The sequence below is a fragment of the Sturnira hondurensis genome, unplaced genomic scaffold, assembly GCF_014824575.4.
Source record: "Sturnira hondurensis isolate 20B ecotype Veracruz unplaced genomic scaffold, ASM1482457v3 Scaffold0024400, whole genome shotgun sequence".
Lineage (NCBI taxonomy): Eukaryota > Metazoa > Chordata > Mammalia > Chiroptera > Phyllostomidae > Sturnira > Sturnira hondurensis.
In genome coordinates, this window is record NW_028097031.1 from 3654830 (window position 1) to 3679137 (window position 24308).

At 53.1% G+C, this 24308-nt stretch overlaps 1 protein-coding gene across 2 annotated transcripts in view; it reads left to right on the forward strand.

Annotated features, from left to right (window-relative positions):
- The first annotated feature begins 11564 nt into the window (after positions 1–11564).
- ITGA2 (integrin subunit alpha 2) overlaps positions 11565–24308 on the forward strand; it is a 78840-nt gene continuing 66096 nt past the window's right edge. Inside the window, exon 1 of one of the 2 annotated variants that reach the window (XM_037038486.1) lies at positions 11565–11753. In XM_037038486.1, coding sequence (XP_036894381.1) covers positions 11696–11753 — 58 coding nt within the window. In that variant the 5' untranslated portion in view covers positions 11565–11695. The remainder of the gene's footprint in view (positions 11754–24308) is intronic. The other variant, XM_037038485.1, reaches the window with a different exon arrangement.

Consider the following 24308-nt stretch of genomic DNA (forward strand, 5'->3'; position numbering starts at 1 on the left):
CAGCATGGTGCCTGGGTCACTGGGCCCGCTGTTCTGGGGACGGATCACTTGAACATGCTTGGCAGTGTCGGGGAGAAAAATAAGAGACAGAAGAATACGGTGAAAACAAACAGGGGCTTATTCATGCGCGCAGCGAGCATACGCAGGGGCAACTGGAGCATTGGTTTGCAAGCTGCCCCCCTACACGGAGGGCAGGGAGAGGCTCAAGGGAGAGGCAGGCCACCCCGGATGGGCAGGGGCCGATGTGAGAGGGAGGGGACGTCCACGAGGCTGGTCTTGGGCTCCGTGAGGTGAGCATGCCCCCGCACCTGCCTGCGGGAATCGTAACAGTCCGTTTGGAGGCTGAACAGGGCTCAGTCCCGTTTACCGTCCATAGGGTTTCAAGGACAACTCACTCTCTTGAGGACGAGTCCTTACAAACAGCTTGAGTGACAGGCGTTCCAAGGACCCTTGGGGCGAGGAGCCTCCAGGTGCCCAGGTCCATCTCCAGGACCAGCTGGCGGTCACACCCCCTCGACCTCCTTCGGCAGAAGGGGCGGCTGCTACCTGCTGCTTACTCAGCGTCTGAACAAAGAGCAGTCATTTCTGGGGAAATGACATGACAAAGCAACGTGGTTTAGGCTTTTAGGGGCAGCCAACTCTGAACAGTGAGGACACGAGCAAAGCAACAGAAGGAAAGGGCTAGTCAGTATGGGTTGTTCTGCAGACTCCGTGGGTGCCCTGTTGAGGCTGGCAAGAGCCTAGAGCTGCCTCTGAGGGTCCCCTGCTGTCCTGCCCGTCCTGGTGGAGAGGAGAAGGCAGAGCGGTTTTCTTGTGTCTCCTTCTTCTCATGGTCTTTAGTTCCAAAGAATCTTAAGGTCCAAGGGGCATATTCCGGGGCGGCATGTTGTGAACCCTTCCAGGGGGCTCGCTCTTGCAGCTGGTCCCTCAGGTTCCTGTCCCAGGAATATTTGCCGAAATGAAGGAGCTCTCTGCCTTCCACAGTGTTACAATCTCACCAACACACAGCACCATCTCTCACTTCACCCCGGAGGGATGCTACCATGTCACCATTTTGCTCTGCAATTATTTTAATGTTTACCCCCTGGGACTTAGAGTTGACGACTTGCTTCACTCAAAGTAACCTTGCCCCGTGAACAGTTCTGCTCCTCGGACTAACGTTCCACGCGTCCACTCTCTGCCAGGGGCAAGTCCTTCCCTGGAAGGTTCACAGCTCAGGCACATGTGTGGGTCAGCCCAACAAGCTCCCCGCCGACTCCGCCTTCACCTTCACCCTCAAATTAGCTCGCCTCCTGACAGTGCCTCCTCCCTGCCCTCCAGTCCGACTCACACACGCATGCCTGTGTGAGCACACACTCACACACTCCAACACAACCACGTGTGTGCTCTTAAAAATATTTTCATATTATTTTAATTTTTTTTCAAAGTAGGAAATGTCAAGACATCAAATTGTATAACTTAACTATATACAATTTATTGTGTGTCAATTATACCTCATTGTAGCTGTTAAAGGCAAAACAAATGCAGTCACTATTAAAATCTCAAATTTAAAAATCTATAGCAATATGTGGTAGGGCTCCAGGCAGGGCTGGAGCTGAGAGTTAGTCACACGGGTCATGTGGAGTGAGGTAGCTGGGGAGGAGAAGGCGGAGAGTGGAAAAGAACAGAAGGCAAACTGCAGGGAAACATGGAGGGAAAATTCGGAGCCAGGTTTTGAAACAGAGCCAAGGGCCAGGAGGAAGCAGTGCTTCTGCATGTAATGTGGTGACCTACGTGAGCGCTCTGTGACTGCACGGTCACACCACCCTGACCGTGTCCGAACGCCCCGTGACCTCCAGCTTCCCTGGCTGCGGGAATTCGTCCCCGGAGGGGCAGGGGGTGGCTACACTCTCCCTTGGTCACAGATGGAGCAGGGGCGTGAGCAAGCCTTCCAGGGAACCCCTCGGGACAGGGAGCTCCAGCCGGACCACTGACCTCTGTCCCCTTGGACTGTCAATAGCCGACACAGCAGTAGCCATTTGGTGTGAATGAATCAAAATGATACCTGTTTAGAATACTACTTGGCCGAAAAAAAGAAAATTTTACCCTTTGTGACAGCATGGGTGGACCTGGAGAACGCTATGCTAAGTGAAATAAGCCAGTCAGAGAAAGACAAAGGCCATTCGATCTCACCTATGGGTGGAATCTAATGACCAGACGAACTTACAAGCAAAGTAGAGACTCACTCATAGATAAGAGAGCAGGCTGACAGCTGTTAGGGGCGGGAGGTGAGGGCCAGGGGGACGGAGTAAAATGGAAAAAGGACTCGCAGCCATAGACAACAGTGTAGGAATTGCAAGGGGGTGGGAGGAGGGCATAAGGGGCACAAATAATAATGGGGAAAATACAATGAAAGTAAATTTGAAAAATTATACCTTTTTTTCAGAGCAGCAAAAAATGTATTTTGGGGTGTACTGCCGAATTTGGTGATTAGTTTACATGTCCCAGGAGACTGAAAAGGCCAAAAGCCCAGAGCTGAGAGGAGGAGGCCCTGAGGGGCGGGGCAGCCCCTGGTAGGAAGGCAGAGGCCCAGAGGCCTGGCCCCAGCTCCGAGTCCCCGGCAGGGGAGATGGGCGGGGCCTAGCCTGCGCGGGGGGGGGGGGGGGGGGGGGGGGGGGGGGGGGGGGGGGNGGGTAGGGGGTGTGGAGAGCTCGCCCGCCTCAGCCAGGACTGATAGGAGGTCGCGAGTCTGAGCCTCGGCCTCCGAACAAAGGAACTCACTCCCAGGGGTCCACAGCCTCACGTGTGCAGGCGGGAGGAGTAACGGAGATCGCCTGGGCGCTTGCGTGAGTGGAGTCTCATCCGTACTCCACAGCCTACCGTGGAAATGTATGGTTTTAAGGGCTATAAAAATGTTAGGTTCCCTCAAATTTGAACTTTAAAACATCTCAATTAACCTTCAGATCTAGAGGTTTTTGATGGCATAAGCCACCTTCCATGTAATGGTGCTTTTGTAAAGGTTTGTACTGAATCTAAAGAAAATGGGCCTCACGGATGTTTTCTGCCTTTGAACGGCAGACATCAGACTGAACTTCCGCAACTGAACTCTGTTCTGTTGCCTCACGATTTCAGCTGGGGCCAGACACCTAAGGCGATGTTTGGTGACGACTTCAAGCTCGCTGAGTACAGCCAGTTAACACACTGGTTCCTGCCACAGAGCAGGAACAGAGCAGGCCAACCCTGTCTTTGCACCTGGTTGTGTTGGTGGCCAGAATGGCACCAGGTGTTAGACCAGTGGGGTCAGGCTGGACCTGGTTCAGCAACCTTGGAACTCGACTTCCGGCTAAGAAAGAATTCACAAACAAACTGATGGTGACCAGAGGGGAGGGGGATGGGAGGGGAGAAGGGGAAGGGTCAAGTCAAGGAACATGAATAGAAGACTGGTAGGCAAGGACAATGGGGTGGGGATTGACTGTGGAGGGGTGGGCGGGGCAGGGGAGAGCAATGGAGACAAAGGTGGGACAACCCTAATTTAGCAACAATAAAAAATAATAACCAAAAAAAAAACAAGGAAAGAATTCAGAGTCAAGATTCAAACTCTAAGAGGAAGCTTACTTAAGTCAGGGAGGCACACGTGAGCGGTCGAAGAAATGAGCTCAGGAAGCAAGTTCAGGAGGCAAAGGAAGGACCCTTGGAACTTGCGAGACAGGAGGGTAAAGGCAATGATGCACCTGGGAGGGGAGTGGGGAGGGACTTGAAAGGCTCAGGCACCAAAGAGGGAGGGCATCCTGGGTCCTCCATCCCTAGGGCTTTTAAGGGAGGGGATTTCAGGGAAGGTCCCGCTGAGGATTCAATAGAATATTCATCAGTCCTCCAGGTGTGTCCCCACGGTCTCCACTGATTGGCCGGCTCCAGGGCAGGGCTCCTCCTCAGTCCCTGCAGCTGGGCCTGAGGTCCACCGAGGTGTTGCTGGTCTGGTTTTGCTGCTTTTCTGGGCCTGGAGCTAAAACACAACAGAGGCCTAGATGTGTCTGATGCTGGTCAGAACTTCATTGTCCTAGGGGCTTCATACTTAAGGGACATTCTCTGGTCCCTTGTTTATTCTCCCTCTAGGGGGGGTCTAACCCACTCGACTGGCAACGTGCCAGGGGAGGAAAGGTCAGGGATGGGTCCCACGGGCCCACCAGAGAAATGCTCCCAGAGCAAAGGTTACCCCTGGGGCGAGGTCCTTGTTTTCCCCATTTTGCCCCTTGGTAGGCACCAGGGGCTTTCTGCCTTGGGGACGTCTCCTGTCTGGCCACGTCTCCTGTCTGGCCACGTCCTTGCTCTGCTCAAGTCTGACTGACCACAGGGAGTGGGAAACAGACTTGTGTTGAGTGAGTGAATGACAGAAGTGAAGTCATTGCAAGATTTTCCAATTAATTTAAGTGGAGGATCATATTGGAAATGATAAGAATCCGAGAGCGAGAGAGGTAGGGAGTGTGGAAGAGAATCACGCAGGAGACTTAGAGACAAATACTAGAAACCCACGGAACAGACCGATGTTTGCGAGCCAGGAAAAGAAGCCCCCCCGCCCCCCCACCCCGCCCCAGCTTTCCATCTGGCATAAGGGGAAACAGCAGAGCAGAAGAGATTCAGATGGCGGTGAAGACCGAGGCTGCTGCCAAGGCGTGTAAGTTCAGAATCTTTGGGGGCTCTGCCATCTTCACTGATTTCATTCTTTTGATGTGTAAACAAAACTCACTCCGGGGCCTGCCAGTCAAATGGGTCCTAATGGCAAAATTGGCTCCATTTGACTTTTTGATGTTAAACACTTGAAGTGCATTTCCATCTAAAAGGGCAGGCGCTCATTTAAATCGTGCAATGGAAATTAGTTCGGATAAAACGGGCTGGTGCCACTCACAGGAAGCACTGAACCTCACGCTGCAAAGCCATTGGGAAAGGAGATGGGAGGGGTCTTAGCTTCAGAAACGAATAGAAGCTACCCAGGTAATCAAACATTGTATGTTCTTGGCAGAGAACTTTAAGAAAAAATATCTTTCATTGCAAGTGATCTTATGAGTGTGTCAAACTAAAGAAGACAGTACTGAGAATCAGGCCCTGGAAACCCAGAGGCACAGGCGAGGTCAAGTTCTGTGGCAGGGGAAACGGTGAGTGGTTAGTGAGGAAGTGGGTCTGCAGAGAGGAGGATGGAGTGGGACTCACTGGAAGGGGAGGCCAAGACCCCACACCAGCTCCTGACGGTGTACGGAGGGAACCGGGCTCTTGTCTTTCCTGTCTGCACTTCAGGTCCCTGAGACCAGGCTGTAATTCACGTCTTGGGGGGCTCTGAAATGCCTGAGGCAGGAGGCAGCCCCCCCCCCCCCGCCCCGAGGCTGCACAGCTGTGACTTGCCAGCGCCTGGCATCCTGGTTGCCAGGAAACACCTTTTACCACTTAGGTACAATAAACAGTAAACCGAGGCAGGGAGGAGGAAGGAGACATGTCTTACACGCTAACTTCATAGTCCTGAGCCTGGTCTGATAACATCGCCAGGTGTTCCAACATCGCAAGAAACACTGTGTTAGCAAGAAAGAAGAAAAGTCCTTGAAATTCTGTGGCATTTCCACCGTCTGGGAAAGAAGGCCTTGAATTTGTGCTTTCACCCCAGGGCCTGGAATGCGGGAGAGGGTCCCCGGTGCCCCAAAAAGAAGCTCACAACACAGCTTTGGTTCATTGTCTACCTCTGGTCGCGATCTGTTTTATGAAGGAGTCCCTGGTGCTTACAGAAAAAGCCCATCAATAACTTTGGAAAGTGCCCCAATTTTAATTAACTGTCACATATTTGTTTTACAACAAGATGAACAAATGGAGTCTGGAGCAAGAGATGGATTCGGGCTAACAGACCCCCACACATACCTGAGTTTGGGTAGTCACATTCCCCCGGGAGAGCGAGCATCACATTTACCCGTTAGTCAATATCTAACTTTATTTCTCCTATTCCACCAACTATGTAAGTCCTCAGAACAAAGGACTCGCTCTCTCTCTCTCTGGGGGGCTTGGTGCACTCTTGGCTCTCGGCCACTGGGCCTCAGGCCCCCCGGGGGGCTGGCCACCCCGCTTTGCCCAGGAACTTTGCCTTGCACTCCCACGCCACCCAGTCCCATTTTCTTCCATAAGAATGGTCACTAATAAATTGATTGCACGCTAATAGATTTGTTGATCTGTAGTTCTTTACATGTGTCCTCATACCCTTTCATTTCAGAGTCTTTGACTTTGGTCAGTTTGCATTACATTGATTTTTCTCCCCTTGAAAAATAACTGATCTCTAGCTGAACCATGTAAGTTTTCCAGGGAAGGAAAATAACAAGAGCCATACCCGCTGGCTTGGTCCCTCACATGACACATTTCTTACCAAAACAAAATCTGAAGTACGTGTGAACAATGTTTCCCCTTCACTGCGCTTTTCCGTGCTGTGAGAGACAAACTTCTTGACTTCTGCTTTCCTCTGGGCCGGCTTATTAAATTACGATGTCGGCCATTATTTGCGCAAATGCACTTATGCACCAGGGAGACAAACATTTATTGAACATCCACGCTGTGTCGGGCCCTGTTTTAGGGGCTGTGAGTAAGAGAAGTTAATGAGGCATGTTCTTTTTCCTCAAGGATTGCCCACAGCAGAACTTTATATGTCTTAAAGGTAAGCTACTGCAAAGGATAATAACCTACTTGAGCTAGATGAAAAGAAAAAGGGAAAATGTTAGGGCGACACAGGGGCATTTTGTGGAAGTGAAGGGTAGGAAGTGCAGTCAGATCTCACAAAGGGCTGAAAACAGAACACGGGAAAAGATCAACGGGAAAGCAAGCTCGCCCCTCCCCCCTCCCTCTCTCCCCTTCCCTCCCTCCCTCCCTCACACATGCCTCAGCACCTCCGTGTCTTCTCTCTGCATCTCTGTTTTATATGAAAAGCTGCAAAGTGGCACTTTCTGTGCTCCTTAAGGAAAATGGCCCCAAGTGAGCTTGACCTTCTAGTCCATGTGGTCAGCAAAGACTCTCCTCTCTCCACCCCTCAACTACACAGCTCTGGGAGAAACTCTGATGGATCTGGCTCGGGCGGGTCGGTCCACAACCCCGGGAGGCAGGGTTGCCCGAGTCAGTGAGTTCTGGAGGGAATCGTGGGAAACTCAGTGTGACCCATGGGCAGAACAGGCAGATTGCTTGCATGTCTGCCCTGCAGGTAGTGAGGACAACAGCAACCAGTAAGGACCATCAATCAGCCCTAGCAGGGCTGGTGGGCAAGGATGGGCAGAACGTGTGCTGTGTGAACGAGGCCAGGGAGCTGGGCGACAGATTCTACTCTTGTTTCCTTGCTTTGTTTGTTTTTACATTGATAATATTGCCAGGTGTTCCAACCTGGAAAAAGAGTTTCTCTTCCATTTTTGGACCGGACGCAACTCCACCGGTGCCAGAGACCTGTGGGTGAGTCAGGCACAATGGGTCCTGCGAGTCACTCAGCTTTGTCATCATCAATGTACCGGGTAACGTTTGAGAAGTCCCCTGGTTACTTCATTTCAAAATTTCCAGGACTGACATGGAACTTCACATTCACTGCCCTTCTAAGGTCTGGGGAGAGGCGTATGGGACTACCACAAAATTTGTTTCACCTTAGTAACTATTGTTAGCAACTCATTTGCCAGGTACAGGACGAAACTCTTGTGATAGAAACACGTAAGCTGCCAGAGATCCAGCATTTAAGTGAGAAGCGGAGCACACACTTATAATTAAACTCAAGTCATACCATAATTCATATAAAAATAAGATTCTCTTAAACTGTAAGAGTCAGGAGCCAAGAAAGAAAAAAAACTGGTTCTGAGTAAAGGGAATAGGAAAAGTTGGCAGATGAAATAAAACTAGAATGGAGCCTTTTAAGAAATGGAGAGAACGGAGAAAGGCATTCTAGGCATAAACATAGCAGAGAGATTAGCAGAGAAGAAGGGGCGGTGTAGTCAGTCAGGGGAATCTGGCCTGAGTACGGTGCACACAGGAGGAGGGAGTGGACAGAGACTGCAGGGCCAGGTCAGGGTTCACCCGGGGTTTAAATGCTCAGGCACTCGAACTCCGTCCTGCAGACCTGGAGGGATGTTCAGCAGATTGACTCTGCATTTTAGAAGGAGAACTGTGATGTATTTGACAAGCATTTCTCAAAAAGGAACAGAGTGGGCTTTTCATTTAGAACAAAACAACCAATAGCATGTGTTGCCGACGACAAGGTTCAAGGTTTCTAACGAGAAGGAGAGCTTTGGAAAGAGTGTTTCCGCCAGCACGAGCTGGACCGTACCCCCACATGGGAAGACTTTTCTGAAAAGATGGGCAGTGATGTGGCTTTTTTGGTATTGTGTCCTGAAAGTAGCAACAATTGGAAGATCTGCGAAACATGGTAAACCGATATTATCCAAATGACCAATACACAGAGGGACACACTCTTGTATGGGTAAAAGACCTATTTAAAGTGCTCAATAGGCCAATGAATTTTGATGCAGCAGATGTTGGGGGGTCATCAAGAAGATGTCACTACTCACTACTCATCAGCCCAGGCAATCAGAGGGTCCTTATTGTTTCCTGTCTTCCAATGTACCTTCTGCCCCCGTTCCCCCGCCAGGAGCCTCATCAGGGACTCAGCCTTGAGAGATCAGTGGGTGCTTGTATCCATCTGGGTGGTCTAGGTGACTGAACCCCATTAAGGACTTCACACAGATTCTTAAGATTCTGGCGGCTGGGTCCAGAGATCCACAATTATGTCTCGTTTTTCTGATTATGCATCTGTACGATACCAGAATAAGTCACGTAGTTTCATTGAAACTACAGACCATAACAGACTGAATGCAGAAGCAGATCTGAAAATACAAGTGTTTATTTCTAGGCAGGCATTTGAAAGATTGGCAAAAAATGTAATTCTTCTCGTGACTTTTTTATTTTGGGAAATAAAGTTATTTTACGTAAAACATGTTTTTATGTTAACACGTAATAGCCTTATTGTTATTTTAAGGAATTAACACATAAATATTGGAAAATTTATCTGTTTTAATTTCTTATTGGCTAAGCATTGGTAGAAATAATCCACATAAACAAAAGTTCTATGGGATCCTCAATATTTTTCCAGCCATTTTGAGTTGTAACCTGACAATTAAAAAGTTTACATATTAAGAATGTACAAAGTGACGGGTTGATACACACATACATGTGAAGTGTGTACCACAATCAGGCTACTGAACGCATCTGCCACCTCACATAGTTACTGCATGTGTATGTGTGTGTGTATGTGTGTGTGTGTGTGGTGAGGCCCCTTAGGATTTACTCCCCTTGCAAATTTCAAGTATATAGCACAGCATTACTAGCAATAGTCACCGCATTGTGCGTGGGACTCCCAGAACTCACAAATCTTACAGCTGAAAGCCCATTCCCCGAGACCAGCATCTCGCAGTCTCCCGCTGCTAGCCCCAGCTTGTCACCCTGCCACTGTCTGCACCATGAGCAGACTTTTGTAGACTCCACAGGTCGGTAAGATCGTGTGGCACTTGTCTCTCTGCCTTCTTCTACTCAGCATGACGTCCTCCGGGGTTCATTCACGTTACCGTAAATGGCAGGATTTTCTTCTTTCTCTGGTTGAATAATATTATATCTACGCATGTATATATAATGCATTTTAAATACATTCACCCAAGAGGTTCCCAATAATTTTAAGAGAGTAAAGAGCTCCTGAGACCAAAGAGTTTGCCACGCCTTCACTTGACCCTCTTATTTCCTGCCCGGTATGTGGGGTCCGGCTCAGTGGGACTGAGGCAAGACAGCGCCTAGGAATTTTAAAGCAGGCCTTCTCAAACTTTTATCTCCAGAACCCTTCACACTCTTAAAGTTAATGTGCAGCAGGAGTCAGTGATCTGTTTCCTGAAATTTGAAATGTTTGTCTGCTATGAAAAAAATCTAACTCCTGATTTCTTTTGTCCCCATGCCTGCAAAATGCTCACTTGTCCAGTTCTGAGCCCAAAAGCAAAAAAGGGTGCATTGTCGTCCCCAGTACCCAAAGACAAAGCTCCGATTCCTGATTGGCAAGAAGGAGCTCTCCTGCCCCCTAAACAGTCTGCTGGGAGCACACACTCACGCTCCGGTGAGCCCAGGGAGGGGACCTTTCCCTCTCCCTGAAACCTGGCTGACTTCCTGCAAGAAAGGAGCCTGGGCGTGGTGCGGGGTTAGTGAGCAGCCACCGGAGGGGTGGGGGGTGGGAGGGTGGGGTGGGGGGGCCACTGGGGAGCTCTCAGGCCGATCAGAGGCCTTAGTAAGCCGGTGAGTGGCAAGGACAGGTCAGAAAATAGGCCCACCGGCATTTGTCAGGATTAGTAAGCAGAGTTAGTCAGACAGATAAGAAGACAGGAAAGAACTGAAGGCTCCCCATTTTGGGTTCAAAGGTACAGAGTTTATGGTCATAATTAGAAGCAGTAATATTTGACCAGTACCAATTTAAGACTTTAAAAATTTGAGACTCCTGCCCTGGCCGTGAAAGGGAGCGTTTGCTTTTCACGGACTAATGAAGCTCTTTCCACCCTGAATCAACGACTCGGCTTTCAGTGACAGTGCCCTAAGCATCCCTTCCCGCTCCACAAAGAGTTCGAATGGTGACAATAATGCCTTAAGTTCAACTTATTAAAATGCTTGCTTCCCAAAAGTAGTCACTGGAAAAATTCGAGCTTTGGCTATAGCTGGGAATTTGTGGAGGAATCTTTGGAGGAAAAGTCAAGTTTAAAGAAAAGCGAATATCCTATTACTTCCTAGGTTGGTATGTAAAAATGCCACATGTGGTCATAGAATGTTCTCTTTCCAGATAAGAGACAGGCACGATGCAAGCAAGTAAAATGATCGAGGTGTCGTTGGGTGAGGAGGAAGGGTCACGGGTTCGGCCTGGGCTCAGCTCCCTGCGTCTACCAGTAAATTGCTCACACTCAGCAGTGCAGTCAGCTCTGTATTACCTTGGAGAAGAGCAGCGAATGAGGGTCTCACACGCTCTCACACGCACACAACGCTCCTACAGCAGGTCTCGCTTAAATGTCACCTAGGATAATCACAGCTTGGGAGCAAGCTTTCTTTCCAACCTGGTCGTTCCAGGCTTATTTTTGTCAGCTCCTCCGCCCACTTGGGCAAGGCAGGGAAGCGGCACACTGCGCAGCCCCCACGAGTCCCTGTCCCCGCCAGGAGCCGCCAAGGGCTGCAGAAGGGCCAGGTTGTCCCGGGGATCCGGGAGTCTCCGGGGATCGGGGTCTCCGGAGGGTGGGCGGGCAGGCGTCCAGCTGCCGGGGGCGGGGTGAGGACAGGCTGGTTTGTCACCCGTCTCATCTGCCTGGGGCCGGGTGCCGTCTGCACCGGCCGCTTCCCCAGGGTTTCCGGACGCCCGGGCTGGGGCCTTGGCGTGGAGCGAAGGTGCGGTTTCCGGGGGCGTGGGGCCCAGGTGCGGCCCGCAGGCCGGGCGGCGGGGCGGGGCGGGGCCGGGCGGGGAGGGCACATCCGTGTTAGCGGAGGCGAGGGGCGGGCCGGGGCGGGCTTTGGCGCCCCCGGAGCTGCCCGGAGACTTTTCTCTGCGCTCGCCCGGGCAGGGAGCCCAGCCCTCCGGACGGCCTCTGGCGAGTGGAGCGGTTCTCGGGTCCCTCTGCTGTCCCCGAGCAGTTACAGCTCCCCGGGCAGGCGCAGGATGCGGCTGCGAGCCGCGGGGACCCCGCTGTGGCGGTTGGCGCTGCTGTTCGTCCAGGGTAAGCAGGGGCTGTGCTCCGCAGGGGCGGCCGGGGGTCGGGTCCCGGGGACCGGGCGCAGGCAGCGCGCGTCCCTGCTGCAGCTGCACGTGGACCCCGGCTCCTAGCCAGCCGAGGCGAGGCCGGGTGCGGAGGCTTTCACCCACAATGCCCTGCCTGGTGTCCCCACCAAGGAGGGATTCGCCGTCTGTTAAGCACCCTCCAAAGTCAAGTCCGTGCGAGCTCTGATTTCAGACACGCGCGCAGGCACCCGCCTGTGCACAGACAGTGGGCGTGAGTGGGTGCCCGGAGAGCGAGTCTGGCAGCCCGGCAGAGACAGGTGCCTGCGCCGGGCCCGGGCCGGGGTTCCGTGGGTCTCGGGACTCAGCTCCTGGGCTGAGTCTGTGTCTCCTCAGAGCCGCGCCTGTGTCTTTGAGGAAACCCGGCGCCGCAGGTGCTGATTTTCACCCCAAGCCCGTGCTGGGACCCCCACTTCTTCAGGATGCAGACTGGTGTTTCTTGACACAGGGCACAGAAAAACCAAGCGCCTCTTAGGTACTTGGCAGAGGAGACTTCTTCCTTCCCTCCTGCCTTCCTCTTATTGTTCCTAACGTTGCCCGTTCAACGAATGTAAACTCGGGCCAGGAAAAGTTCTTTCCACTTTCTTGATCTTGGCGTCACAGCAGGAGAACTGAGGTCGCGGCAGCTCCCACTGCAGGGCGGCGAGTGGGGGCCTACGCCTGGCCGGACTCCTTTTGCCCCCGGGCAGGGAGGTGAGGCTGGGGGTGCTGGGGTGCCGGGCCGCAGGGCCACCTCCCCACTGGCGCGCACCAAAGCACTTTCTCCAGACTTTCTGCACAGCCCAGGATGAACTTGAATGATTTTACTTTACTTGAGGAGAGGGGGGGGGGGGGTCGTCACGTTTGTATTTTGGAGTTTAATCAGCCCTCAATACAAATATATGGTCTCTGATTTCCAAATGTTTTACAAAGAAGTTAACGAAAATATTCCGTAAACTGCCCTCCCCTGAGGCACCTACCTAGTGGCTGTTCCTTACTGCAGAAGAAACCTAATCCCTGTGACCCTGGAGCAGTTTCTGAGGCCGGAGAGAGCAGAGAGAGAGTCACATCGTTCCCACAGGCAGCAGACAGGCACCATCGGATTTCCCTTTTAACCTGAGTCTCCTGTGCAGGCACTCGCCCCCGCCCCTACCCCCAGGGAGTGTTCGGAGGGACCGGCAGCCCTGACCCGGGGGTTTGGGGTAAAGTTGGCTTCACGTGGGAAACTAGGCCCTGCAACACAACAACCTTCCCGAGGGCTAATAGACACTTCATTCCAAGCTTTTCGGCCTCTCTAATTACCCATTATTAACCGAAGCTATGGAAACATAACATCGTTTTCTCCTCTCCGGGGAGGAGTCGGGGCTTGTCTCTGACACAACACTGAAGCGAGGAATGCGTTGCTTCGAGGCGTGAAGGCGGGCACAGAGGTTGAACCCGGAGTCCAGGCCTTCGTGAGGACAGCTCCGTGCCAGCGAGCAGAGGTGCACAGTGGCGCCGCCAAACCCTGGGTGGCTGCCCCTTCCCTGGGCCCCAGCTGTTTGCATCCCCAAGAAACAGGTGTCCTCCTGATCCAGGATGGTCACGACGAAACTCCACCATCGTGACTCCAGTGGAGGTTCCTAGGGAAGCAGCAATGTTTGGGGGCCCCCCGGCCCCCCCCCGGGTATCCAAGATTAATGTGAATAACCGAAATCTCTAGGTCAGTGATGGCCAAAATTGTGTGTGGCCTTCTCCAGTCTGTAAAAAATTGTTGAGGGTGCATGACCGCTGCACATGCCCATGGTTGTTTACAAACTGTGTGCGTGTCAATTGTGTAACCTAAATACATCCCAGAAATTGAAATGTTAGTGACGTATGTCTGTAAGTGTTTATACATCCTGCCTTCTCTCTGGCGTATGTGCTAATCACTAGAGAAACATAAGACCCCAAACTGTCATTTTTAGCCCAGATTCAGGTTCACTTTCCGTAACCCTTCTTCCCAGTATTTAGGAAAAGCAGTTCTTGTACTTTGGTTTCCGAGTTCTCACCCTCCGCCCATTTGGCCCTGTCTAAGTGCTTGCACCGAGACGGCAGTCAGCCGGTCAGGGATGGAGGAGAAAGACCACAGAGGCCTAGACAATCCCCAGTACTAACAGGTGTAGAGGGGCGAGGGAACTGTCGCTGTGAAACTTGAGAGGTCGCCCCCCACACTGTTTCCTCTGGGCTCTGGGTCTCTGGTGCCCACCACAAACTATTCTCCAACCCTCTCCCTCACTTCCCCTCGGGCTACTCCTACTGCTCTCCCCGTGAGCAAGGCCTTTCAATGCCCGGTCTGGCAGCGCTTTGCTCCTGAAAGCGCCCCCACCGCTGGCTCCTGTCCCCCCCCACCCCCCGCCTTTTTTTCTCTGACCTTCCTGGCTGTTCCTTCTTAGTCTCCTCCACTGGCCTTTGCGTTTGGCTCTGCCCTGGGTGCCGTTTGCAAGGCTCCATCCTGGATTTTCCTCTCCATCCCGCCCGTTCTCCCCGGGCCAGTCCCAGTGCAAGCCAGTGTCCCGCCCAGGCTTCTGCGCAGACCCCCAGCAGCGTCTCCCTCCGCCCCAGCGTCTCCCCCTGGAGGTTCTGTGAGAGGGTCAGACTCAACCTGCCCCCCGCGGAAGTCAGCACCTGTCCTCTGAACCCCGCTCTTCTGTGGTCCCCTGTGGCTTGAAGGCAGCCTTCTGTGCAGACACTGAAGAGGGAGGGGCCTTTGCCTTGTTCTTAGCCTCGTGGCCCATCTCCAGCCTCCAAGTTCCGTCCCCTTTCCCCAGCCCAGGTGACCTGTGCTGTAGCATCCACGTCAGGCCCTGGGTTACTGTGCGTGTGTGTGTGTGTGTGTGTGTGTGAACTACTGTAGTTTTGCACTGGTTTTCCTGTGTTTGTCTCTTATCCCTCCGGCGCAGTCTCCTCACAGCCCAATGTTGTCTTTCTAAAACTGGTCTGTATCCAGTCGCTCCCTTGCTTCAGATGTCCGGTGGCTCCCTGTCTTGCGTGGGGTAAAGTCCGAATTTCTTGGCAGCTTCAGAGAAAGCTCTCTGCCATCTGGCCGCAGCAGCGAGCCTGTTCAGCCTTTCCTCTACCACGCCCGCCCTGCTCACACACAGCGCCCCCACGGCCACAGGTGCACCCCTCACACGCCGCCTGCGACCTGCCTGCAGCCCATCCTCCCGTACTTAGTGTGAGCTCACTTTCCGGACTGTCCCCTGCCTTCCCTGCCTCGGCGCCTTCTCCCCCTTCTCTCAGGCCTTTGCCACTCACCTTCCTCCTGTTAAAAGAAAGAGCCCCAAGCAAAATGATCAAACGCGGAAGTTCTTCTTCTGTAACTAAAAGGAAATTCTGAGGCCATCTCTCATGTCTGGGACCTCCCCCAAACCCCAGACCACCCTCTGATGAAGTCACCCCCCGCCTCATGGCCCCCCAGCTACCCCTGCCCAACCTCGCTAAGCTTTGCTCTCTTCAACGCTGGTTCACGGGCCTCTGTTTGGTTTAAATGAACGGATCGGGGTGCAGGATTTCGTATTTAGAAACAGTTACTCACAGGTTTCTGACGTGCAGCCAGGTGTGGAAGTAACTGCTGAAGCGTTAGCACCGTGCCCCCAGGCCCTGGCCGACTGAAGTGCCGGTGTTGCCTGGACCACCTCGTGCAAGGTGGCCGCCTAGACAGATTTCAATACCAGGGGGCGGTGGGTGTGTCACTCTGAGTGAATCCCCCCCAAAGTGGGTGCTGACTGCTGCCGTCTCCCCGAGCTAGCTGCTGTGGGCAGGTCCAAAGGGGGAAGTCTGTTACTGTAAAGAAATGAGCTTCTCAGGACAGAATTTTAGACATTCCGCAAAATAAAGACACATTCCGTCGGCGTGTCAAAAATAAAGACTGTCAGCCCTGGCCGGGTAGCTCAGTTGGTTAGAGCACTGTCCCCATAGGCCAAGGTTGTGGGTTCGATCCCTGGTCAGGGCGCATCCAAGAAACAACCAATGAAGTGGAACCACAAATCGATGTCTCTCTCTTTCTCTCTCTCAAATCAATAAAAATAATTTCAAAAGAAAGATTTTCAAAAAATATTTGGTCCCCAAAGTGTCACCCTGACATTAGGTAAATGTCACCACTAAAGTCCCCAGCTGCAGTCCTGGCCGTCAGCCCTGCGGGAGGTACTGCTGGAAGGTTCAGCACAAAAGAGGAAGAAGCACCGTGATGGTCACATCGCGATGTGCCGGGTGCTGCGGTGTGCGTGTTTGTTTCATCTGTTATGGTGACTGATGGTTTACCGTGAGGAACGCACAGAAGAGCCGCTCTCTGGAGAGAAGAATCTTGTCACCACAAACCCGAGACAACTGTAGGTGCTGTGGGCGGAAGGGAGTCCCCAAATGGTCCGCAGCCGCTCTGCTGACCTGGCCACGGGAACCCCAGCACCTGGGGTCGGAGCAAATTTTTATGCAGTGACTGCTTTCTGTCGGGCAGTGGGCTGGCCCAGTGTGGAACCGAAGGCGACGGGGAACTCGGTCAGAGAGGCTTTGGTCCACCGGAGAACAAGCGCAGATACGGGGGAAGGACGCTGGCTCAGCCCTGATGGAGTCCTGGCCAGCGCTGTGTCTGGCCATCCTCCTTTCTAGCGGAGTCCGGTTGTTGGGTTAACCCCGCCCCCTCAGCCAGGAGATCAGGGGACACTGCCCAGGACACTGCCCAGTGATTGGACAAGGCAGTCCCGGGGGTCAGATCCTGTACCTCTCACAGGGTCTGATTTAGACACAGGCCTGTAATGCAGTTTGGGCCAATGAGACGTGGAGGGGGATCTGCTCCGGGACTGGGGAAAACTTTTCCGTTGCTAAGAGGCGCTTTTAGGAAACATATTGTCAGATCCAGACACGAAGCTCGGAGCAGCTACAGTGACCCTGCTGCAGCCGTGGTGTTAGCTGGTCTGCGGTTGAAGCCAGTCCACTGTCCTGGGGGAAGACAGAATGAATGCAGGCCGTCTTTCCAGTTTCAGAATTCTTGAAATTTACAGCCATCTTCTCTCATGGTGTCTTAAAAATCTTCTAATTTAAATTGTAGGTTGTTTTTATTATGTTGTATTGTTTATGCCTGTAGCATGGAGACCTGTGAAGAGTTTCCATATCGTAATAGATGCCATAGGGTCACCTGTAATTAATTGCCAGTGAGTGGTTCGAAAGTACATGTCGAGTTTGGAGGACAGAGAAAACCACGGGGATGCATTTGAGCGTGAAGTGTCCAGAGAGGCCTTCACTGGGTCGGGAAAGAGTAATTACCCTTCCCGTCTGCTGTGAAGGACCTCAGGGGTGGCAGGGCCCGGCGCCCCCTTTGGCCAGGGCTGGCAATGCTGGTGTGGTGCTGTCAGATACAGAGCCCCGTGACCACAAGTAGGACGCGTGTGTCCCTTGTCCCTCAGCCAGGGGTTTGGGATGCTTGCCTAGGGAAGGGGAGGGCCCTTCTGCACGGGGCACATGGCTCGAGGGATTCACAGAGGGCGGAGGCTGAGACGTGAGCGGGCACCACCTCGACGGGCCTGTGAACCGCGCTAAGGAGCCTGGCTTTATCCTGAGAGTTGGTGGCAAGGTCCTGAAGGGACACCATCAGCTCGGCCTCTCAGGCAGATCCCCCGGCAGCAGGGAGGGTGGTGGGCTGCGTGGAGAGGCCGCACTGAAGGCACCAAGGCCACTGAGAGAAGAGTGGGTTCTCGTTTCAGTTTTGGTTGAGTGCGCCCATTGAGGGGTGGGGGCTATGGACGTGCAGGTAATGGCCACAGCCGCAGCCGCGCCTTTGACGGGAGGCAGAGGAAGGCCGGGCCGTGAAACAGAGAGGACAGCAGGGATGGCGGGAGGGCGGGCTTGGCCCAGGCCTAGGAACGGCGACAGCGCAGGGAGTGCGGGCCAGGTGCCCCCTGCTCTCCGGGGCGGCACCCGGTTGGGCGGTGCACACAGTCGAGTTTCCCAACGCACCTACCACCCTGAGGCAGTTGTGTTGCATGAGTTCAGTGCTGCCTATGGGCTGTGTGACCTGTAACAACAGTATTCCGGTTCTGGCAGTTCAGTTCACGTCAGCGCTTTGGTCAGATTTCCCCAAATCCAAATGGTCTAGAGCTGTGCACTGACGGTTCTCCAGTCCATGTTCGATTCTTCACTTCTGTCTGGAATGGGGCAGATCCTCAGGATAATCTGCTTAGAAATCATAGTCCCGTGTGGCTGAGAGAATCGGCGTCGGCTTCGGAAGTTTCTGTTAGTAAAAGCATAAAGCCTTGTGTTCTGGGTGTAACTCTGCGGTGTTTTCAGATGTTCTCAACCACTTTCACTGATCGTATACATTAGAGAAGAAATGAGCATCTATCCGTCGTGTTGTTGAAGTTCAAACGAGTCCAAAGCGCTTATACCCGAGTGTTGTACCCAGTCCACGCCCACTGACGTGCACGAGTGAATGGCGTTTACTAAGCAGCACGAGCTGGAACTGCACAGCTCGCTCATCTTTTCCGGCCCGTGGAGTACGGGGGCTGTGAGTCAGGTTCAGATGTATTTTTCTTCGTTCGAGAGAGTCGTCTGTCCTGGTGCCCAACAGCTCGTAGAAACCCTGTGGTTTTGCCCGTGGAAATGCCTGTGGGGTGGCTGACTCCACACAGCTTTCCCTGCAGAAGCCGCATGTCAGCCCCGGTCGCCGGAAGGCTTGTGCAGATGCGGTCAGCACCGGGCAGCGGGGAGGACAGAGTGGCGGGCGCTGTGTCGTCCCCGTGAGAGATTGCTCTGTGTCCTGCTTTGAAGAGCAGAGCAGAGCAACTGCGCCTGCGGGTGCCTTGGACCTGGGCAGCTGCCACCTCCCGATTCATTTGACGGTGGCCTTTGTCTGTCTCTGTGCAGGCACGACCCCATTTCCATGGATACCATGTGGGAAAGCAGGCTGGCTTCTGGGCCGCTCATTCTGAAAACTCGGTCCCCGGTCGTTTACGGTCCCCTCGGGCCTGCGTGCACGTAGCTCCCAGAACACTTGTTAGAACACTGTCAGGACGCTGAACGGAGCCTGCCGGATCGAATGACCTCTCCAGAACGAGGTTCTTAGTGCTAGTGCATGGAATTTCAGGACGATCGGTGCAGTGTTTGGGTCTTTATTAATGCTGTCCCCGGGGGACAGTATTAGAACTCAGCTCTGGAAATTGGGATCCTTGTGTGTGAGCTTTGTGGGTTTCCTTTCAGCACAAGACTGGAATACACAGCCGGAATAAAAAGGCGATCAAATAAGTAATTCATGCGGATGTTATAGTGTTTTAGTCCATTTGGACTGTTACGACAAATTACCGTAACTGGGTAGCTTATAAACACAGAAATTGGCTTCTCACAACTCTGGGTGCTGGGAAGTCCAAGATCGGGCTGCCTGTGTGGTCATCTCCTGGTGAGAGCCCTCTTCCCGGGTCACGGTCACCGGCACCCTTTTTCTCTGTCCTCACAGGGTGGAAGGGGCTGCGGGACCCTCTGGACCCTCGTGCATAAGGCGCTAATAATCCCTTCCACGAGGGCGAAGCCTAAGCCCCTCCCACAGGCCCCACTTCCTAATACCGTCATCTGCGGGGCGAGCACTTCCACGTAGGAAGCCCGGGCGGACGCCAACAATCACACCAGAGCACGCAGCAGTTAAGAAATCCCTTTATTATTGCAGTATTTAACTTCTGCCCCAAATAATCAGACTTCAGTATATTAGTGTCATTGTATCCTTGCTGTTTTGTTGACACTTCAAGGGTGATACCACCCTCACCCCCTTTCAGGGTCCAGCACCACAGTCCCTCCCCTTGGCCCGAGTTCTCTCTGAAACGCACGTCAGCCCCCGTCCCCTACTCTGTCCTCGCTCGGGTCTCAGTCTCATGGGGGCTCACGCATCCAGCAAGGCTTCCCATCCCTGAACCCAGTTTAGGCGACTGCTCGCGTGGACTCTTTGGTGGCTCTCGTCCCCTTCGGTGTCAGCCGCCTGTGTCCTGGGCTCTAACTCCTCCCAACGGCAGACTCAGAAAAGACAGGGCCCAGGTCTCCTTCGCTTGTGCCGGACGGCGCTTTGCGGACTGAATGGTGACTGCCAGGGACACGTGTGACTGCTCCCGGGCCGCCGCTGCAGGGAGCGCCCTGTGCATGAACACCCAGCTGCAGTTCACCCCACCTCCTCCCGGGGGTGTGTGCAGACACCGTTGGCAGGTTTACCCGAATTCGCTATAACATTCTTCCGGCTGTTTTTTTTTCACTTGACAGAGTCTGTTTGCTTTTGAAAAGTTTCTCCCTTGCCTTTAACATGTATAACTTGAGAGCAGGATGGACAGCTGATGAGGCGGATGGAAGTGCAGGACAGGGCAGGCCTGTTTCCCCCCTTCCCATTCCGAACCCTTTCCTGTTCTCAGAAAGAAGTGCCGTAACTCCTCTGCGGCTTCGCTCTTCCACCGGGTCCTCTCTACACTCTCACCGGCTCTTCCCAGGACCTAGCATACAGTAAGGGCCCAGAAAACGACTACTGAAAAATATGTTAAAATAAAAATCAACTAGCATTCAAATTTGAATTCTACCCTACAAAAAACACTGAACTGGATTACTAATTTCAGTTTATAGGAATGTTTCTTTGCAAAGCAGGGTATTTTAATATTTTATAGAAAAAATGGCACAGGCTAAATATTCATCATAACTGAAGAAATCTTTGTATTTCTTTGCTTGGATATGCTGATGTGTGTCATTTTTTCACAGACATACTCACCATTTACATGAAAATACGTGGTTTGCTGGTTCCCACCTGCTATCTTTTGTGTGTGCTCTTCCTCGGGGGCCTCGGATTTGTGACTTCACATTCGTGCATCCTGCTGTGCATGGTCGCTATTGTGTCGTGGTTTCCTCTGGGTCTTTTCCCCCTACTGTAAATAAGGTGGCTATAAATACCCCTGTACAAGAAGGCTTTGCTTTGCTTTTCCTTGCCTTTCCTTTCCTTTTGGGTGATTTCCAGAAGAGGCATTACTGGGTCAAAACTATAGGGGACTTTTTATTCCTGAAGCATATTGAACGATGCAGCCATCGGTAATATGTGGATTTACCAATTTCTCCAACATTATACTTTAATTTACTGTTCATAGCTCTAAGACACTTTTTATAGTTTGGTGGTTGTGAGGTGGTGCTTCTATTTATTTTAAGTCTCCTTCCTATTCAGCAGGGTACACATTCTGTTACCATTTGGAAATGCCTATGTTTTGAAAACTCTTTGTAAATGAGGATGCTGTAGAATTTGGGCCTAGAGGGACCTGCAGGAGATCACCTGGCACAGGCCTCATTTTTGTAGTGACCGGCTTTGGAAATGACTCAAGGCCAGGGCTCCGCCTCACTGTCTGCATCCTTGCAGGCTGCCCTTGGGCACTTCTTCTAACACTGTCTTTGACCGAAGAGGCCTGTCCCTTCTTCCCCAGGGGCTGCTCACAGTGAGTGCGTATGCCATGTTATTTTTTAAAAATCCCTGAACTGGGTTCTTTCGTGTCATCATCATTCATTTCAGAGGGACCGCTGGGGTGCCCATCTTAGGTGGGAGGAGAGTGTGAGATGCAGCTTGGGGTTCGGGGCGGCCCCTCGGAGCCCTGCTTCCCGTCCCTCACGTCACCTGTGGAGGAGAGGGGTAGCACCTTGGTCCTTCCTGACACTCAACAAAAAAAACTCAAAGACAAATGGCGTTTTTCTTTCTCAGTGAAAGCAAGGGGAAGGCCACCCCACTGCATTCCTGCAGCGTTGGCGGTTGCAAGGGCCCTTCTGGGCTGTGGGGTTTGCCCTGTTCTGTAAAGCTCTGCAGCCAGCCTCCCAGAGCTCAGATCTGGGCCGCCCGGGTGGTCATTCCCAGGAGCCTGTCATTTCAAGGTCTGTGGCCTTTTTGTGTTTTCTGAGCAGCTTCCTGCAGGAGGTCGGCAGGGCCGTCCTTCCAGCAGAGACAATGCCCTGGGACGGGAGTTCCTGCGACCCCGTGTGTGTCCCCGCGATATGAGGTGGCCCGTGACTGGTTTCCGGGGCCGTGCACATTCTGGGTAATGATTAGCTGCGCTGTCGAGTTTCAGGGCTATTTTCTTAGTTTCCAAGTCAGGTTCAGAGTGACCCAGCTTCCTGCCGCTGTGGCTTCCTGGGGGGTCTGTGAGCTGATAAGGTTTCCTTGCCTCCCTCGGTGTGCTGCACACAGGCGCAGCCAGAACAGTGACCCCTCTCTGCAGGCTCGGGGCTGAGGGTGCTGTGCCCTTCACTGTTTCCCAAGAAGCAGGCTGTCCTCAGGAGCACGGTGACTAAGAGTGAGAGACAGAACAAAGAGTTTTCATGAAGTGCTCATTGTTTGCTAGGCGCTGGGCGGGGGCTTTTCCAGGCTTTGTCTGACCACAGTGGGGTCAGCGACCAAAAGCCCACGGAGAGGTGTCCTGTGCACAGAGCCATCATAGAGGAAACGCTGACTGCCGTTTGCCTGTTGCTTCACACCGGGTCTCGGGCGTGTGAGGCAGGTCTCGCTATTACTCAGCAAGGCACTCAGCAGCCACCGCCTCGCTTGGTGCGCAAGTGCTGCTTTCTGCTCCCAGGGGTGGAACTGGGGGAGGAAGTGACACATGGAGGGGCTGCCGTCCCTTCGGGTCCCCCAGTCCTCTGGGGCATGGGGACACCGTGAGTGTGCCAGGGAGCTGCTCCCCGTCCAGCGTCCTGATAACAAAGGAACCTGCCGAATGCCTACGAAGCGCAGCGTTGCATAGCAGTTGGGCTTCAGAAGCGACTGCAGCGCCTCCTGCTGTGGTCATCGGTCATGGCCTGCGAGGCAGCGGTGGCGCAGGGCCTCAACTCACGTGCCCCCGTGCCCCGGCCCTCCAGCCTGGGTGCACTTGCTTCATCACCAAAACGCCATGCCACCTGGCCTTTAGCACACGCCTTTAGTGATGTGACTGGCACTAGCCCACAGCTCTGTTCCCCAGGCGGCAGAATTCTCTCTGAAACTCGGAGTGGTACGTTGAAATTTTCTGCTGTGGTCTGATGGCTCCCCACGTCATCTGCTGGAGCTGCCTGAACAAGACACCATGTACCGCGTGCTGGCTTTGACCACTGAAATTCATTTCTCCCGGCCCCGGAAACGACGGTTCCGGAAAAGGGCCATTGGGTGGGTTCCTGGTGAGGTCTCTCTTCCCGGCCTGTAGGCTGTGACCTCCTACTGCGCTCACCTGGCCTGTCCTGCCGCTACAGAACAAAAGGGGTCAAGGTTCGTTGTGTCCGCCACCCTAGAGGAAAGACGTCTCTCAATGCCAGAGATTTGTGAGAAGGAAAGGAAAGGTTTAGTTCATGCTATACAAACTTAAAGTAGTGACCTACCGTCTTCATTAAAATATCAAAGTCCTTTAGGATACCCTCAGAGGCCCACAGTTCTTCCTTCTCCCCCTGCCCTAATTCTGGGTACCATAACTCAGGAAAAGAAGCACACGTCCGTGTTTCCAGGCCACTGGCATCGTCAGCTATGTCGCCGTCCAGGCAGGATCTTTAGTTACTCCAAAGCCCTGTGGCACCTTCTCACGGTGTACTGGCAAGAGTTCTTTGTACCCATTTTCCAGGCAAAGTCTCTCCTGCTTCCCAGGCCACGCAGCCAGAGGGAGCGCCCCAAAGCCATGTGGTCCTCTTCTACCGAAGCTGCAGGGGTCAGCACTCTGGCCCAAACCACATGGTTCTTTCCTCCACTAGAGCTGTGGGGGTTGCCACTCTGGACAAACTGAGTGGTGATTCTCTGGTACAGCCACATGTCGGTTCCCCCTACTAAAGCTGCGGGGGTCCCTATTCTGCCAGAAGTGTGGCTCTCTCCTCACTGCCACAGCCACGTGGTCCTCTCTCACGTGGCTGCCGAGTCTGGGATTTGAATCCCGGCACCAATCTTCCTCTGCAGCCCCATTTCCGTCCTACTCCTCCCACAATCGGCTACACTTGCCAGCACTCCCGTATCCTCCCAGCTTTACTGGGCGGCCACAGTGAGTCGTGGCAGGTGTGGCCCCATGTTGTGGAACCAGTCATCTCCAAGCTCTCACACAGGTGCTGTAATCTGGGAGACCTGCCCCCAGTTACACCTTGGGGGGAAGTCACTTCCATCCCCCTGGCTCAGAGCATGACCACAGCTATTTATCATATCTATGCAACCAGTTAAAGGTTATAGAGATGTTAAATGACCATGCCAGAGGTTAGCTGCAAAACTGTTGCTATGCAAAACAGCTCTCAGTGGCCCTGCTCCACGTGTCCCTTCCCCAACTCACACCTGATGGGGGGCAGTGAGGACATCTTATATGTCTTTCTAATATTTCCTGGACACCTTGAGTTCTGGACCCCATTCCAACTCCCTATTTGGGCGCCCCCCTCAGCTGCACACGGTTGCACTGCACCGCATTGCTGCTCCAGCTTCGAATTCAGATGCCCGTGCTCTCAGGTGAGGGGCCCACCTGATGACCTCTTTAACCTCCTTAAAGGCCCTGTCTTCAGTCACATTAGGAGGTAGGGT